The 19810-nt window shown below is 39.8% G+C and overlaps 1 protein-coding gene across 1 annotated transcript in view; it reads right to left on the reverse strand.

The window, feature by feature from the left end:
- Positions 1–18499: 18499 nt before the first annotated feature.
- Positions 18500–19810, reverse strand: part of DNAJC15 (DnaJ (Hsp40) homolog, subfamily C, member 15) — a gene marked incomplete at its 5' end in the record, with an annotated part of 51227 nt that continues 49916 nt past the window's right edge. The window contains one exon of the mRNA XM_008584743.1: positions 18500–18739. Coding sequence (XP_008582965.1) covers positions 18669–18739 — 71 coding nt within the window. The remainder of the gene's footprint in view (positions 18740–19810) is intronic.

Consider the following 19810-nt stretch of genomic DNA (forward strand, 5'->3'; position numbering starts at 1 on the left):
TGTACAGCCACATCCCATTATAGTGGCCACTATAGAACTGCTTTCCCTGAGGGCATTTTGGGTGTGATGTCATAGGTGGACAGAAAGGATGTCATATGACACAACCCCATGGAATGTATTATGTCCACCCTAAGGACATTGTTGAGGGCATTGTTCATGACCCCTCACAGGGCCCTTTTTATGAGAAATCATGAGAATTTCATCTTAAGCGTCTGAAGCTGGAAGAGCTGTGCCTCTCCTGACCAACTGTGAACTGCGTGGATCCAGAAACAGATCAGCACCATCTCTGGGTGGCTGCTGGAGAGCTTAGGGCCAAAGTCAGGGCCCACGTAGGACCCAGAGTATTTTACATAAACCTCCTTCTTTGTTTTTTCTTATTTTTCTAGCCCTTATTTATTTATTTTTTTTGGTCCTGAATTTGTCACCAACTTTATAGTAAGTAGTTTATTTTAAATTTTAATTATATGCGTATAATTCACTTTAACTCCTTTTTGGAGCAAGAGAAAAAAAATAATAACATAATAATATCAGCCCATAATTATGCCAAGAGGTTGTTTCTACATGCTGAGGATACATACACCAAGTGGGCCCTGCCTGTGGACGGGGGACAGGGTGGCAGTGCTGTGGGGGCCCTTGAGAGGAGCGCCCTCAGAAGGATGAAGAGGGAGATTCACTCATAACAACAAGGCAAGGAAGACTCAGGCAGCGAGAGCAAAACCAATATTTAATTTCGGTTTTCAGCTTTTTCATCCTAAACATTCGCTGCTGCAAACTGAAGGTGAGTTTTCAACACAGGCTCCTGGAGGTTTTTTTCGGAGTCATGTTTTGTCTTCCACATTTTTCCAATTTCCAGGGAGCAGAGGGGAGAGGACTCGGGCTAAATTAAGAGGCTATCTGCTGGCCCCGCTCCGCTCCATCTGCCCCATTTGGCTCCCAGCCCCTTGACAGGTGGGCCCGGCACGGCAGCTCGAGTCTTTCAGTTAATTGTGGGCAGCTCTGAAAAGGCCTGTTCACTCACTTTGGAAAGAAACACCCAAATAAATCCACCCTCTTTGGTGGATTTAGCAGCCAAAGTAGCTTTCTGGAGAGTAAATGGTGCCAGAGAGATTTAATTTCCTTGTCTGATAGAATGAATGAGCACTCAGATAAGGACGCAAGCAATAGATGTGATCTCCTGGGGCCGAGGAGCGCTTTCAGTGCCCTGCGCATTGCTCTCTCATCAGCTGAGCGTGGCAGGTCACAGCGTCGTGAAGCATGGAGGTGGTCAAGTGGCACTCAATGGTCAACATGCTTAAGCCCCAGACAGCCCTGCATGGAAGCCAGGCTTGGGAGCCAAGAATCGAGGTGGAATCTTTCAAAGAGCCTACAGAGACTGAAGGGCTCCTTTATTTGGCAATTTGGTGATCTTCCTGCAGCTTCAAGCAGGGTGCAGAGAAAACTCTCGTGTGAGGGGGTGGTGTGGCGGTGGGGGCCCGCTGGTGGGGGAAGCTCTCCTGGGCTAGGAGCAATGGCTCTACAGCATGGAGGCTCCTCTTCCCTGGGCCCAGAGACATCTGTGGGAGATGGCATCTTGTGTTTTAAAGAGCTGGCCTTGGATATCTTGGGTGTCAGGCAGATACTCAGGTTTGGATGCCAACTCAGATCCTTCCTATTAGCGAGGTGAGGTCAGGCAAGTCACTTACCTTCTCCAGACCTCAGTTTCCTTATCTCTGCAACGGGCACAATTCTGTTTACCTTGTTATACTGACTAAGCATTGGAGGCTAAAATGAATGTAAAATACACAGTGCATGGCACACAGTAGGCACTCAGTAAATGTTATTTCTTTTCCCTCCTAATCCGAGGCTTCCCAGTGCTCCCCAAAAGGGTTGTGCCCAATGAACCAGCACTGGTTACGTTAGTCCAGATACACCACTGTCCCAAGGGGTCTGTAATGAAACAAACGTTCCTCAGGGGCTCAGAGCCCTCAAGACAGGAGACATATGATATGAGATATAATCAAAAAGTAAAGCACACAGGAGCATAATCACAAGTGGATATAGTCAATTAGACTTTATATTAGTCAGGGTTCTCCAGAGGAACAGAATCAATAGCATGTGAATATATAGAGAGATTTATTTTACGGAATTGACTCATGAGATTATGGAGGCTGGCAAGTCCAAATCTTCAGGGCGGCTGGCAGGCTGCAGACCCAGGGAAGAGCCAGTGCTGCAGGTGAGGTATGAAGGCCCTCTGCTAGCAGAAGTCTCTCTTGCTTGGAGGAGGTCAGTCTTTGTTCTCTTAAGGTCTTCAGCTGATTGGATGAGGCCCACCACAATATGGAGGGTAATTTGCTTTGCTTAAAGTCCTCTGATGTAAATGTTAATCTCATCCAAAAAACACCCTTACAGAAATGTTCAGAATAATGTTTGACCAAATATCTGGGCACTGTGGCCCAGCCAAGTTGACACATAAAATTAACCATGACAGACTTCACACTGCACCCCAGTACTTAGAGCACCCTCATTTCAGTCTCCACCTCTTGTTCCACTAGGTTAGGGGTTTCCCTTTTGTACTCACAGGGCACACATGGTCTTTTCAGAGGCAGGGCTCATGACTTACCCAGCTGGGTATCCTAGCAACTGGCACAGGACCAGGCACATAATAAGTGCTTAATAAGTGCTCACTGAATGTACAAGAACTAAGAGATCATAGGTGCTTAGTGATTGTAGTGGATTGAATTATGTCCCCCCCAATACTCACTGCAGCTTGAATTGTGTTTCCCAAGTTTTATGTGTTAGAAACTTTGCCCCACAGTTAGTGGAAACTGTGACTATTAAGAAGATGGGAAATCCTATTATGGTAATTGAAAGGTGGAGCCTTGAAGAAGTAATTAGATTGTAGGACTATGCAATAGTGAATGGATTAAAAATGGTGTTCAGGGGTGTGGTTCTGAGGGCTTTTAAAAGAAGAGAGAGGGGAGTCTATCTTTCTCTCTGCTCTCTCTGCTTCTGCCATCTTGCAATGTGATACCCCTGGGTCACTGTTCTGCCACCAGGTGGACTTTGGACTTTCCAACCTCAGAAACTGTAAGCAAATAAATTTCATTTCCTTATAAATCACCGAGTTCCAGGTATTTTGTTATAAGCAAAAGAAATGGACTGATACAATGATTCAGCAGATACCCCCTCTGTCAACTCAAACTAGGAGGATGCAGGAGCCCTTAATCTGTCCCCTCCATCTGGATTTCTTAGCTCCACCTAGGAGTGTGTACGGTTGAGTGCCAGCTTTCCCACTTACTAGCTGTGTGATTTAAGGCAGCTTACTTCACTTCTCTGGCACAGAGCAAGCACTCAATACACAACAACTCTCATTCAGTGAAACTGGGATTAGCCAGAAAAATGCCTGCAGGTAAAGTTGATTAAAAGTGTACATTCTGACACACCCCCAGGAAAGTCTAAAGGATCCTTTGGTCCAGGTTTTGGACAAAGCAAGATATGAGGATATCATGGAGGATGATCAGGGCACTGTTATTTGTGTCTCTGCTAAGTGTTAGATACATTTGATTCCACCATTTAATCATCATGGCAATTTATAAGGCAGAGGAGGTTCTTAAACATTTTTGTGCCATGAGCTTATGCACCCCCTTACAGAATTATGTTTTTAAATGCATGCCCCCCAAAAAATTACAAAGAAAATCAATTAGTTTATAATACAGTTTCCATAAAATTAAAAAACATTTGTGATATAGTAATATATATCACAAATGTTTGTTAATTTATTATAATAAAATGTTATTAATGCATTCAATATCAAAATCTAACAGCAAGTCAAAAAACTACTGTAATTTTGATGTGGATGAATACAAATGTTATTGAGAGATATCTGCAACAACTGTAATATCATATGAAAATATTTGTGATTTCTACTGGTGACCAAGTCACGGGCTGCTAACAAACATTGCTTACATTCATAACCAAAGAAAATGCTAAATTTCAGTAAGAGATTAGTGAAAATAAAAATGATTTTTTTCCTATCCAAGTCCATAGACCTCCCCCTTTATTCCAAATCCACAGTTTCCTTGGAGATCCATTATTAAGGTAAATTTTGTTTGTCCCAATTTACAAATGAAGAAATAAGAAATCAGAGAAGTATCCTTTCAAAGATCACACAGTGAATGAAAGAGCCAGGGTTCAAACTCAGAAGTGCTGTTTGCCCCTAAAGCTTGTTCTATTTTCACTACAGCAGCGTGTCTCCACCTTTAATGAACATGCGAATCACTTGGGAATCTTGTCAAAATGCATATTCGTAGACCCCACCGCTACAGATTTTGATTCAGTAGGTCTGCGGTGGGGTCTGGGTTTCTGCATTTCTGACCAGCTCCCTGGTGATGCTGTGCTGCTGGTCCTGGGGCCACACTGTCCTCCCAGTAATGATTTGGGGAAACCACTTTCAGTGTAATGAGTCTCCCAGTCCTGGACTCCAGGAGGGGGGTGAAAGAGACCATCGCTTTGGGCATATTGTACTGAAAGTCAGAGTGCCTTCAAGGCCAGACCTGCAGGTATAGGCTTATTCTCACCATCTCCTTTGGCTTCCTCCCTTTCCTCACTATCTCCCCTTAAGCTGCCTGCTCTACAGGTGATTCTTCTCCAGGTTGCCCTCCAGTTCCATCTTAAATTGGTTTCACTTGGTTAAAAATGTTGCCAGGGCGGGGGGTAAGGAAAGGCCCCAGGGTGATTAGCTTCAGACAGTATCGAGGCCAACCCTGCCCACAGCTCCTGGAGAGAACAGACAGGTCCCTCCCACACTGCCCTTACCCCAACCCCCCAACTCCTGCTGCCTTCCCCAGCTGTGTTCCCACTGTGCCCTCCAGACGGGCCAGCCCTGTGCCCAGCCATCCCTCATCTTGCATCAAGTACAGGGATGCTCAACCTTGGCTGGACATGGAAACACCAGAGGAGTTTTATAAACGACTGTTGTCTGGCTCCCACCCCAGGGAGTCTGACAGTCTGGGTAATGCCTAGGCATTAGGATTTGTAAAAGCTATGTGGGTGATTCTAAGAAAGAGCCAAAATAGAAGATCACTGGTTTAATGAAAGGAAATCAGTCATGCTCACAATTATGGAGTGCCAGCCACATGCCAAGCACTATGTTCCCTGTTTGCACCCCTTTCTTTATTTCATTCTCATAGCAACCCTGTGAAATGGGAGACATTACCTCCATTTTACAGATTAAGAAAACCAAGGCTCATAGAGGTCAACTTGTCCAAAGCCACACAGCAAGTAAGTTCCTGACTCCAAATTGAAATCCACATTAGTCTGTCTCCAAAGCCTGAATTCTTAGAATCCTGCTGTTTCCCAATGGAGATGACACAGAAGTGGTAATATTCTCTTAACCCCAGACATGATGCTCTCCTGTTTAACTCAGTGTTTATTCTCTTTGCTGTGACCAAGTGCTTAAAAAATGTCATGGATCTGGAAATCCATCAGGCTGTACCTACAGGAGACTTGAAGATCTGCAAGGTCTTTCCCAGTGCCAGCTCCAGCTGCTGAAGTCTATTTGTCACAAAGTGCCTCCTGCTCGTTTTGTTGGATGCAACATGACAAGTGACAAATGCTCTGAAAGGCAGGGAGGTCCTTGGACTATGGAATGAATGACTACCCTGAGCAGACTTAATAAATTACCCAGCACTCACTTTAAGCCAGGAGTGAAGTTTTCAGGACTTAGGCTAAGAATTTAAGGGCTAGTTTTGTGCCATCTGGGAACGGTCCCTGGGAAGCAACAAGATAAGCGGGACAGAGGACAGCCTTTGCATTAGATCCAGCTCTACCCCTTCCTGATTGTGTGATTCTGTGAAACGCCCTTTAGTTCTTGAGCCCCCTTTTTCTGTGAAATGCAGATAAAAACAACTAGCTAACTGGGTTGTTGTAAGGATTAAAGAGATAATGGCACAAATATTAGGCACTCAATAATTGACAGCTCTTAACATTATTATACCTTGCTTTGCCATAAACCTGGACAAAGGACTATTTTTTTCCACCCTAAATGCTCTTGGATGAAGTTTTCAGCTGTTCAACAAGTATTCTTATTTAGCCACAAGTATTGATAATTGGTTATTTTAGTAAAAATGTTCAAATTTCATTACAATGTCATTGTAAAATACTATAGTCCAATTTCCAATCTAGAGATCTGTACGTTTGACTACAGGCACTCCCTATAAGATAGAGATCTAAGGCTCTGTATGTAATAGAAGGGACCCCAGATAAAAAGAAAATGGTTGAGGCTCTTGGAGTGAGCAGGACTGAAGCCATGTTGGGACCTAAAACCACATGGGATCTAAAAGATTTTAAAAGGACAGTTTTTTTTCTAGGCACTCATTTCTCTGAGTTCCCTCTTTTCCCGTGATTATTTGATATTTTGAACCCTAATTATGGGGCAAGATGACATTATTTACATAAATGTAAAGTTATTTTTCAGCCAGCTTGAAGCTGCAAACTTGCCATAAGACACATGCTATCCAGATCCTGAGATAACAGCAAGGACAGGAGCAGAAATCACATGGAGTCTTGCCTATACCTTGCACCCGGTTCCTTACACGGAGCCCCCACAGCTCACATCTCCCTCTCTCCTGCTTTTCATTTCTCATGTTCCCTTCCCTCAAGCCTGTCTTTAAAAACTCCTCAGTAATTGAGTCTTTGAGATGGTTTTAGTCTGGCTGTTATCCTTCAGGTTTACCAGAGAAATGGGTTAGCCTAACACCTCTTCTCAGGCCACCAATAATCCTAGATAACAGCTGACTTCCATTTTCATCAACATGTGACTTTTGAGTTGCTTTTGAAAGGGGTCAGGCAGCCGGACCTGTGCCCAGTAACAAGATTAGAATGTTGTATTTGTAATTTGTTATCCATTCCTTAAAAAACCCATTCATAATATTTGTATAGTACTTGAAATAAAAAACCAGTGGAGTGTTGCTTTGCCCCCCACAGATTTGTCACTCCACTTCCCCTGGGTGACGGAGCCTCAAAGGATTACTCAAAGCCCATCTCTTCTGAGCAGTGAGAGACCCTGAAGTGGTTAATCTCCCTCAGAACCCTCCAGTGAGAGGCATCCCTTCCTTGGGAAATTAACACCAAATTGGGGTTCTCTTCCTGCATTTATTTTCCAGACCAGGAAGTTACAGGAAGAGAACATAGGTGGGGCTATAGTTTAACAATATAGGCTGGTAACTTTCAGTGAAACAAGTCAGATGACATTCCAGTAAGGCAATTAAGTGGTCCTATCAACAAAAGCCTGATATTAGCAAACATTCCTTCTCCCTCCAGCAATTTTCCAGTGTCTACACATATCAATCAGTAACCTGTCTGTCCTTGAGCCAGCAACCTTGCTGTGCCACAAATCTTTATCTTACACCAGAGATTTTATAGCCTGAGGAAAATTTCCAGTCCTCCGCAAGGTCAATGTTTGAAACTGCAAGGCCTTGGAAAACCAGGCCCTGTGAAGTACATTTGCTCTAAGAATCCTTTACAGTGGAGTCAAAAAGATGGGCAATAAAAATGAACATTTTGGAAAAGCTATCATGTACAGGCACTAAACAGGCAAATTTGTATCCATGAAATAATAAACTCCTCAAATAACCCTCTGAGGTACTTATTATTATACCCATTTCATGGATCAGGAAACCAAAAGAGAGATTACAAAACTTCCACAGGATCACTTTCCTAATAGAGAGTGGATCAGGGACTTAAACTTAGGTTAGTGTGGCTCAGAAACATGAGCTCCTTCTACAGATGGTATGTATGGCCATCAGTGAGCATCTATTCCAAGAGGCTCAGAGAAGGCTGTGTCATGCCCAGAGTCACAGAGCTCTTTAGCTGCAGAGCTAGGAGACTAGAGCCCAAGCTGTCAGTCTCAAAGTAACAGAAACTCAGGTATGTCCTTTCTTTGAGAAAAATTGCCTTTAAATACACAGTTTTAAAAAGAAAGTTCAAAATCCTCAGGTAAATCTCTATTGGATAATTGAGGTTAGATATGCAGTATTATCATAAAATGCCTTGATAGTCACAGAAAGATTTGTAGCCACCCTTCCCTCCCAAAGCACTTTGGGTGGGTGGATACCATTCCCCAAGAGGCATCAGCATAAATATTAGCATCATGAAGAGAAACACTAGGCACCATCCTCCTGTGAAAACAGATCAAATCGGCAACAAATTCGGTGCGTCTGCTTAATGGAGTGGGGTGAGAACAAGACCAAAGATGACTCCGTGTCAAGTGAAAAACATCTTCATATATAGCTAAACATATGCAGATCCCCTTAGAGCAAGGCAAGTCATTTGCAGATGTTACCTGGCAGCTTTGCACCTGGCTCTGCGAAAAATACTAACTGGCTTTTCACGGTATGGTCAGACACCTGATTGGCTGGGTTGTAAAAGGAAATTAAAAATATGTCAATGTGGTAGGTTTGCAGCATGGAGCCTATACAGGGCATTCTATGCACAATGGAGTATGTGCTCAACATTGGTGAACTCTTATACCGAGTTCCAAATAGAATAGTTAAAATGATGCAGTCTTACGCAAGGTGGATTTGAATGAACAGAAGATTTTCCAGCTACCGGCAAAAGGAGCAAATATTCATGCCTGGAGCTGAAAATAAAAAATACCAACTCCAAATTCTGTGCTGTTAGGCTGTGAGTGAGGCACTTCCCTCCATGTACAAAAGAGAATGGTTCAGCACTCTAGTGACTCTGCAAATGCAGAATGGTTCTCAGATGAAAATTTGTGGCTTTGCCTCACACGAATTTGTCACCTCCCTTCCCCTGGATGATGGAGCCGCAAAAAGGATTACTTGAAGCCCATTTCTTCCAAGCAGTGAGAGATCCTGAAGAGGTTAATTTCCCAGAACCCTCAAGAAAGAGGCATTCCTTCCTTTGGATATTAAGCCTGAACTGGGGTTCTCACCCCGCATTTATCCTCCAGACCAGGAAGTTACAGGAAAAGAACATAGGTGGGGTTATGGCCAATTATAGTTTAATAGTAGAGGCTGGTAACATTCAGTGAAACAAGCAAAGTGACATTCCATAATGCAATTTGCAAAAGGTTAAGTAGATCTGCCAACAAAAGCTTGATCTTAGCAAACATTCTTTTCCTACAGCAATTTCCCCAACATCTTTACATGTTAATCAAGTAACTTGTCTGTCCTTGAGCCAGCAACCTTGCTCTGTTACAATTCTAGATCTTACAACAGAGACTTTAGCCTGGGGAAAGTTTCCTGTCTTTTGCAAGGTTAACATTTCTATATGTGATTCCAGAAGGTTAGGCTAAACCTGAGACTACAGGGCTTTTGAGGCCCTGTGAAATACATTTGCTTTATAGTATACTTCACAAAAACTCAGTTACTGTGCCTTGCAAAACTGTTAATAATGTCTTGAACAAACACCTTTGAGGAGTCCAGAACATGCTGTGCATGTGTCCTCATTAGTCTCACTGTCTCATTCTATGGGCAGGTGGGTGGGTGGCCTTCCAGGAGCAGAAAACCAGACAGGGTGGTTGGGGAGCTAGCCATGGACCCAGCACTCACAGGTGGCCCAGCAGGAACCATGCCCCAGCAGCCGGTGCTGAGGGTGTCTAGCAGGCTGATGCAGGTATAGCTGGTGTGAAAGTGAGAAAGGACCAAGAGCAGGAGAGTACAAAGGCAGAGGGGCTTACAAGGAGAAAGAAAAACCTTCACTGCTATGTGGGTTTATAACTCCCAGACAGCAAAGACCAAAAGCTCTGCCTTAGGCTAAGCAGCCTCTAGAAAAAGAAATGGTTGCCAGTGGGGGTTGGGAGAGAGACACAAATCCTAAAGGAGAGCAAAGAGTCAACTGCCCTGCATTTCATCATTTAATCCAGAAAGTCAGAACCCTTGTCAGTAACCTGAACCCCAAACCTTTAAACCTCTTTTGGTTGGTCAATTTGTCCCCCAAAACCAGTTTATACTACAGCAGTTCCTACCACCACTAGAGAATGATGTGCTGAACAATTACCACCTGACCCGCTGCTCACCTCTACTAACTAGGTGTTCATGGTTCCAGATATTCTGGTCAAGTCTGTCAGCCAGATTGTTCTTCTTTCCCTAGGAGTAACAGTCACCCAGGCTTTGATAGAAAACACCCTATTTCCATGATATTATTAAATGCAAGAGGCTCTCCGACTTGCTGACTCCAGAGATCTTCCTTGGAGCCCTGAGGAAGGAAGCTGTGAGGAACTGGGCACATTACTAAGCCACACAGCAGACCTGAGGAACGTCCTTTAAGCTTTCTTACTCTATTAAAAATCCAGTCCAAAAAAGGAAGAGGGTAACACATTAAAATCAACTACTTTACATTTCTACATAAAGTATGTGTAACAAATAGCTGCTTCACATGTATTTTGAGCAAAAAACTCAAATAATTCCATCAATTGCTTCTGTTTTCAGGTTTTCTGATTTTCCCCTTCATTAAATTTCTTAAAATTTAACATCCCACATATCATACATATTCTTGCTTGGTTTCATAGTTTGGTAATATGTACTCAATTATATGTGTACAAAAAATTGATGTTCTATACGTAAATCACATCAACAGAGTCAAATATAACATGTTCGCTATGCGATTCTGTATATTGTTCTTAATTTACCAGTCTGCTGTGAAAAACATATTCCTCCCCTGACAAAACAAACCCAAGCTCCCATTTGATGGTAGACAGACCCTTTATGCTACGTTAGCCCAACATTGCTCGTTCTGCCTCTGCAGATCTGAAAACAGATCTTACAATGATGCCCCTGGCAATATGAGGCCCCCCCAGCCCTGTTAAGTGACTGCAACATACACCATGCTCACTAAACGTCTAACTGGCTTTGGAAGATAACTTTAAGAGGTGACCACTTCACAGTGCACGATGCGTTTGTGTGTGTGTATGTACACAAGAGGTGGGAAAAGACCATGAAAGGGCGAGAGAGGAGAAACAGAGAGCAAGTCCATCTGCACTCCCCTCCTACTCTCCTCCTGTTGGAAGATGAAAACTGAACACTAGCCTCATTCTTCACTTACTCTACGTATAGGATCCAGGAGTTTGTGCAGACATATTCAATAGTATATTCTGGGGGTGACAGTTCAGTTGTGTCAGCATTTCTATTACCAATACCCATGTTTAGAGTTCTTTATGCAGTCAAAAGTGCTGAAGGCCAAAAACTGTTATGAAGATACCTGAGGCAAGAAATAAGTAAACAAACCAAGGAACAGGCACTTTTCTTTGGTATTTACATTGAGATAAATGCAAAAATCAATTTTAAAGTATTGTTGTACTGATTTCTATTTTTTGCCCTTAATTATTTTGGTGTGAGAGGTAAAAATCCAAGTTTCAATAATGGCTTCTGAGAAAATTCAATGTCTATGATTTTGGTTTCTGATAGCTGCCTTTAGGAGTGAACCAATTAATACCATGTCCTGAGGAACAACTGGGCTGAGCACCTCATGAAGCAGAGGAAGGTGTAAAAGAAATAAAAGACTCATATAGTCTTTTAATAAACACGAGCTTACAATGTAGATGAAGTTACATAACACACAAGGTGTTCTTCAAGAGCTGTACAACAGAAAAATTGAGTGTAAATTCAATTTCGGCAAGTCAGATTTTATTTTAAATGTATTGGGAAAACTACATAGATAAAAGTATCTTACAGTTTATCCTTTACCATTCTAAAGTAAAACAAACACAACAGCATTTTATTTATTTTAGTATACTCACATTTCACATATTGGCTTTAAAAAAAAAAAATCACTGTTTGCGAGAAAGAAAAAAGAAGCCTAGACAAGAATATGTAAGTGTGTGTAAAATGGAATAGCGTAGATGGCAGACTGAATAGCCAAGTACCAAGAAGCTGAGGAACAAAGCATTACTCATCAGATCTGATGGGGTTAATCAGGGATGGCTGCTTTTTTTAAAATCTTTTTTTTTTTTTTTTTTTGCCCACCTGTGGCACACAGGAAGGTTGCATTTCTGTGTGTACCCTGAACTACACAACATTCCAGGACAGCCTAGAGATGCCGACTATGAAAATATAATCTCACATCTCACCACCAGAGGATAAACATTAGATAATTCTGTCCTCCTCCAAGAGGCATGGCAGCCAAAATGTAAATATTCTAAAGTCAACTCTTGACTATCCACATTAACAGAAGGAAAGAGCAAAGGCACCAATAATCCAAGAGTAGATATATGGAAAGATCACCGAGTTGACTTTGGAATGCACGTGTTTTTGAATATAGGTGTATTTAATGTTCAAGGAACTCAAAAGTCTGCTATGAATATTAGATTAGTCATGTGGAGTTAGAAACCTTCTCCAGAAGTTAGGAACCTTTTCACCATTTGATTACAGCAGCTGGAAGCAGAGAGTAAGTGATAATCTCAAAAACATCCTTAGATTGGTGATTAAACTTCTATTGATTCTACTAGACAGCCTTATACTTGTGAAAATATGATTTTGGAATCTGGAATAAAAGCATGGCATGGACAAAAAACCAAGTCCACAATTTGGAAAAAATAGCAGAGTTTAACATTTTTTGAAACATTCTACTAAAGCACTGCAGCTCCCTTTCAAATGCTGCAAGTTATCTCCTTATTTCAGTTGTCTTACTTTTTAGCCTGAATATTTTTCATTCTCTCTCTATACCTTTCAATAAATTCAGTCTTCCTATACTCATCTTTAACATATTGAGCTGTCTCTTCCTTTCTCTCCCAACATCAACTGCTTCACTTTCATGAGCTGTCTTCTGAACCCTGCTCTGGATGTTCTCCTTGAAAGCTCTGGCCCATGAACATTTCAAAAAAAAAAAAAAAAAAAAATCTCATTAAAACTTCCTCCATCTCGACTCTGAGTCAGAGAAACCCACATTGCTAAACTTCACAAATGAACTTTTGCTATGTGCAGTTGGAAGGACACTGCAAACTTCCAGGGAAGAATTAAGGGATATTAGTATTCCTTGCTCATGATCCAAAATGACACTGGATCCTTTCATAAACTTATATTCACATTTATAACCCAAGGTCACAGGCATCAAAGAATGAGCCAAAAGCCACGCAAGCCCCTTCATTCTACTGATTCCTACATATTTAGAATTAGCTCAATATAATGGAAAGCTAAAGGGCATATACTTCAGAGTCAAGCCAGATTAGATTTGGATCCTAGTCCAACCACTTACCAGTTATATAATCTTGTAAAAGTTCCTAAACTCCACTAAGCCTTTGTTTCTTCATCTGTAAATGGGGATAATAAAAGTATCTATCTCTTCCAGTAGCTATGGAAATCAAGAGATAATGCAGGTAGAATGGGTAACAGGTTTTCAACAAATTTTAGCTATATTAAAATATTGTCGGATTTATAAAAACTGATTCTAATTTCTAGGCATTTTGCACTATAGCTTAGTAGTTGTCAATATCGAACCAATATGTTAACATGATTTTAATCCTGTCATAATCAAAGTAAGTTTGCTACTGTTGATTTAATTTTCCAGGGACATTTTCCCTTTCTAAATTGAGGTGCTAATTTAAATTTTATGGCCAACATCTAGCCTGAGTGATCATTCTGCCCATGTGAAATTAAACTACTTCTTAATGTTGGTGATTACATATCTATACATCTGTATCCATATAATAGTCTATTGAGACGTAAAATGTTTACCAGTGCTGTCAGGCATTGTTGAATAGATCAGGGGGGAAAAGGGTTATTATGGAAGGAAGAGAAATGAACAGTACTTAATGAAACTGCATTTAAATTGAGAAGGGTTAAAAAAAAAAGGTTTCTATAAATTCTTTTGCTCAGTAACAATAAAAAAAGGAAAAAAAACACTCAGCTGAGAACAATAGCTACTCAGCTCATAAAAAATCATTAGAAGGAACATTTTCTTTGTCTACCGTGCTCAGTAATTTCACTGGTGGGCAATGATCCAGATCACTTAGATCCCACTTATAAAAATGAATTCAGAGAACCTTCTTAGATCCCACTTATAAAAATGAGTTCAGAGAACCTTCTCAACTCTTCCAGCTAATTATACTAACAAAAATTCTAATTTCCTAATGTGTTAACTCCACCATAAATAAAATTTTGGTTCATAATTCACGGAATGTTTTTGACAAGTAGATGATACTGATCTCGGGTTAATAGGATATGCTCTTTGGCTTGCTTTTCCATTAGAAGGGAGGGACTACGCTGACACGTTTACTCACTCCCATCAAATCCTCCTTGTAGCCAGAGGCCTGTATCTGAGAGATGACTGCTGGGCATGGTGCAGAGTGCTTGTGGACAGCGTGGTTCCCACTGTGAGAAATGAACTGGCCTACTTAGATATTTAACTTCTCACTGCAGTTCTGTGGCTCATCCTAAGTTGGCTGAGTCAGAGAAACTTCATATTTCTGACATTAAGGGCCTGGCTGATTCATCTGCTCCCACAAATATCATTAAACTATCTTAGTTAATTGCAAAATGTGCTATCATTAACAGCTCTTTTCTGTATTTAAGGTTCCCCATGACAATCAAAGGATTGCTGCATATGGATAAAATGTTACTTCTAATGACCGTGCCAGGCAAATAGCATATCCAGTAACACAACTCTTAATATTTCTTGTCAATTAAAAAGTATGAGGAGTGGGTCGGCCCGGTGGCGCACTGGAGAGTGCGCCGCTTGGGAGTGTGGCGGTGCTCCCGCCGAGGGTTCGGATCCCATGTGGAGACCAGTTCCCGCTCACTGGCTGAGCGCGGTGCGGGCGCAACACCGAAGGTTGCAATCCCGTTACCAGTCAGTAAAAAAGACAAAAAAGAAAAAAAAAAAAAAAAAAAAAGTATGAGGAGGGAAAAAAAGTTATCTATGTTTAAGATTTGTTTTTCAATTTAGTTTGAACATATTAAGCATTTTAATGATGAACTTATTTTGTGTTTTTACTACTTGGCACAGTAAATGTTCAATATTTGCTGAATGACTAAAATGCATTTTAAACAAAATAAAGGAAATGGTTTGAAGACTAAATAAAACAATGTCTTCTACACTTAACACTCTTTTTTTCCTTACTAAACTTCTCTCCACTTTTGACTTTATGCTGGAGATTGGCACCATCAAATATAATCTAAATGGTATTCTGTGCTCCCCTTTAATTAATTGCTCATGTGACTTATACCTTCTCTAGAATCTGTGAAGTAATTGTTTTGTTTTTAAAAGATCTTTCCCCTTCCCTCAGATTGCATCTAAGATGTAAAAATAAACTAAGACTGTAATGTCAACAAACAGCTTGATTAGGCAGAATATGCCATGACAGCACATATGTAAAAGCAATCTTCACTGAAGATAGGTAACCATTCAAATACGCTTTTTACAGATAATGATGAGTTGAGGGTGAGTAACTAGTTACAGTGCAATTTTACAAGTATACTGCTATTTAGGAAATTACTACTTAATTAATATCTGCCTAAAATAGTAGTTACATTATTTGAAACTTCCTGTGCTTATACTCCAAGTACTTGTGGTTAAATTACACGACTGATTTTTTTTTTTTTTGTAATACCTTAATTAATTTGTTTAAGGGAAAAACAATCCCAAACCTTCCCTGCTATATATTAAAGATAACCACTAATTTTTTCACAATTCTGTCTATCCTCTCCCTTTGAATCTAGGCACTCTCTATCACCCTTAGACCAACTGGCAGAAGTGACGCCCTGACAGTTTCCAGACCCAGGATGAGTCTGAGCTTCTATTTTGTGTCTCTCAGACCACCATCTCCTGTAACACAGCTGCTGGTAGCCCTGTGGAGAGGCCTATGCAGAGAGGAGCCTATGAGGACAGGAACTGAGGCTCCCAGCCACCAACCAGTTCTACCTTGCTGGCCATGTAAAGTGGCTCCTCCAGCCTCAGTTGATGCTGCATGAAATAAACACAAGCTGTTCTTAATATGTCCTACCCAAAATGCAGATTCAAGAGTGAAATAAATTATTGAAACACACCTCACACCTTAATCCAAGTTATTCTACAAGATAAATTAAATGGGGCAATGAAAGAAGTAATAATTATATTTTTTGAGCATTTGCTATGTGACTAAATGCTTTAACATCCTTATTCCCTACAACAACCTTATTAGACAGGATTATTTTATTTTACAGATGAGGGTTATAGACTTGCAAATTAAGTAGCTGCTCAAAATCACATAACAGGAAGTTAGTAATCACAACCAGATCTGACTCCAAGGCACATGTTTAGCAGGAAAATGGGAATGAAGGAGATTCCAAGCAAATGCTGGGGTGACTCAAATTCTCACTAATGCAGTATGAGTTAGGAAAATACGACACCATTTAAAAGGTATGTCTGAGGCTGGTTCAACTTTACTTAGCATAACTTTCCAAATGAGCAGTAACACTTTTTGATGCATAATATTGGAAAACAGCAACATTTTCTCAGTGCTTACAACTTTGTGCGGTCTACTAAGTGCAAGTGCCCCATACTAAAGAGAGGTTAAAAAAATGAATGGCAAGATTCTTCTCTACATGTCCTTTCTTGCACTTTAGTAGGAGAAATAAGGCATGTTACACCAAGAGCTGTATCATAAGGAACCAAGTTATAGATACCACAAGTGAGGAATAAAGTACTATAGGAATTTACTCATTCATTCAACAAATACTTATTTGTTGGTGCCAATGTAGTAGTGAACAAGACAGGTATGGTCCCTGCTCTCAGAGACCTGACAATTCATGATATTACTTTTGCTGGAAGCACCAGAAGAAGATGGATACATTTTAGCATGGCCTTGAACTATCCCTAGACTTTGGGAATATGGAGATCTGGGAATTAGGATGGCATTCTAGATACAGGAACAATAGTGAGCAGACAAACGAAAAACACTAAAGCATGAGAATATTAGGACGTGCATGGGGACTCTAAAGCAAGAACCATATTTTATTGACTCTAAGATTCAATCAGTTTTAAGTCAGACCATTACTTCATGTACCAAAAGAAAAAATATTATTTAAACATTTATAGCAGCGGTTCTCAACTGGGGGCGGTTTTGCCCTCCAAAGTCTGGAAACATTTTTGGTTGTCACAACTGAGGAAAAGCTACTGGTCTTTAACAGACGACAGGCTAGGGATAGTGCTAATCATCTAAAATGCAGAGGAGCATCTATAAGATTCCCACAAAAAAGAATTATTCAGCCCGACATGTCAATAGTGCCAAGGTTGAGAACTCCTAAAATGCAGAATGTCATAAATTGAAAGATACATCTAAGATATTTTATTTTAAGATATATAAAATATAGTAGTTCTGTTTGCCTGGAATAAACCTAGGATTTTAAAGGAGTGTTGGGAAATAATGCTGGTACTCTGCATCTGAATCTGTTTTCTCACCTTTGGAATAGTTCAGTGGTGATGCCCAGGGACTGTCTTGAGAAATTAATTTAATGCAGTGTAAGTCACGGGGTTGGCCTTTCATGACCACTCTGTCATCCCTTGCTTTTGAGAAACGCTGCACTCTAATCACAGTAACTGATATATCTATTTCTGCTAATTCTGATCTCAGGGGAAATAACACTGATTCATCAATCATGTGTTATCTCTTTTTAACTTTTTTTTTTAAGGCCCAGCTCTATGCCACTGAATCCACAAAGCTTTCCCTTCTGCACCATGCACTCAGTTTAAAATTTCTTTTCTTCTTTTGAACTTCCTTAACATCATCTGTCCCTCTCTAACAGTATTCATTGTGTATGTAACTTAGTCTTCCTCTAAATACATGTTCCTTTGGGTCAGGACTCATGCCTTGGTTTATACTTATAACTCTCAGAGAACCCACTACAGTGCCTTACACATCATAGGTAGTCAGTAAATATTTGTAGAATAAATAGTTAAATAAATATGCAGTACTGAAAGATCACAATTAAATACAAATTTCTCAGACTTCTCTTGGCTCTTTTCAGCCTTTCCTCATAGGGCTCATTTGATAAATCTTTAATTATTTCAGTAGCTCTCCAAGTTCTCATGCTTCTATAGGCTCTCAGAGACAGCAAAGTTCTTTAACAAGTCCTAACCACTACTTTACAAAACACCATTTAGAAATCCATTATGTCTCATGTAATTGCCCCATGAGGTGGTGGCCACTTTGGTCTCAAAACATTTAAAGAACCTTACATAAGCAGAGTCCCAAATTCTTCTGAGGAAACAAGGGACAATGAGGGCACAAATGTGAAGAAAGTTTCTACTCACTGCTCACAAATCTCAATCGTAGTTTTTTTTTGTTTTTTTTTTGGAGGGGGGGCAGGATTTAGGACTAATATAACAAAAGTCTTTAAAAAGTATGGTTTCTACTCACTGCTCACAAATCTCAATCGTAGTTTTTTTTTGTTTTTTTTTTTGGAGGGGGGGCAGGATTTAGGACTAATATAACAAAAGTCTTTAAAAAGTATGAATGTCACAGAAAGGAATAAAGAAAAGATCCTTAAGGAACTAAGGGGTTCCTTTAAAAGATAATAAAAAGCAAGACTATTTACCCTTTATTGTTATATAACTTAATGGCAAAAGAAAAGATTAAGGTAAGTACATGTGTGAAAATTAAGAAGATTGCTTTAGATTAATTTGCAGGACTTCTTTTTCCTTTTTTTAAAAAAGTTCCACCCTTTTTTCCCTTCAGTATGGTCCTTGGGCATAAATCAGTGTTTGGTGTTTGCTTCTAGCAAGTCTTTTGCTTCATTTATTTTGGTTGCTAAGTAAGGAGATCCACCTGAGAGGACAGAAAAAAAAAAAAAAAAAAAGGATTAAAACATACTTCATTAACTTCATTATCAACATTTTTAAAAGTCCCCAATATAGAAAAAATTCTTAATGACAATTCTGATATTTACCCACACATTCATCCTCTAAAAAATTACTTTATAAGCTGATTAAAAATCAAAAGAACACAAATTAAACTTGTTTAGTGAGGTACTAAGGTACTACAGATAACTAACAATTAAAAATAACCTCAGAAAAATAATGAAAGAAAGTTATGATCAGGAATAATTTGAAAAACACTCAAACATTTCACTGGTCAGACATTCACCATTCAAACATTTGATCAGAGAATTTTCTGAAATTAAGTGGTTGGTCAGGTAAACAAATAATATTAGGGGTCTTCAGAAAGTTCATGGAAGGGTTTGTATTATCTTTTAGTTCAATTTTTCCACAAAATTTTTGAAGTACTCTCATAGTCTTTTCCCATGATTTTTTTAAAAATGGATAAACACTCATCTATGTAGGAGAATATCTTTCTGAAGGAGGTACATCAAGCCAAGGGGTCTTTAAAAGTCTTATCAAGCCTTATGATTTCACAAAAATAAAATGCATGCTAAAAATCATATTTATCAATACAGATGAATTAACTAATACTAATAAATGAGTGGTAATAGAAATTATGGTAAAGGAACTTCTCCCTGTTCTCTGAAATGATTCTGTTAGAATATTTACAAAGTGTAGTCTTGGATTCAAAGTGCCCTAAAATAAAATTAAGTCAGTTCTTTTTTAGAGTTCCTTGCAATCAATTCTCTCTAATGCAAACAGCAAGAGGAAAATTGAGCAGAATATTAAATGCAGAATTATTGTAAATCACAAACAGAGCCTATTTGACATACAAAAATACTAGCCCCAAACTGTCACATTAGAGCTATTTAAACCTCATATGCCTTCTAACGTCTAGTCCAAATACTGTCATTGCTATGATTGTTAACATTCAGGCTAACAATCATACTACAGTTCACCAGTCTCCTTGTGTTTGTTTTTATTTTGTATTCTCTGCTTAAGTGCACACCATCTACAG

Source organism: Galeopterus variegatus, unplaced genomic scaffold, assembly GCF_000696425.1.
Source record: "Galeopterus variegatus unplaced genomic scaffold, G_variegatus-3.0.2 Scaffold3362, whole genome shotgun sequence".
Classification (NCBI taxonomy): Eukaryota; Metazoa; Chordata; class Mammalia; order Dermoptera; family Cynocephalidae; genus Galeopterus; species Galeopterus variegatus.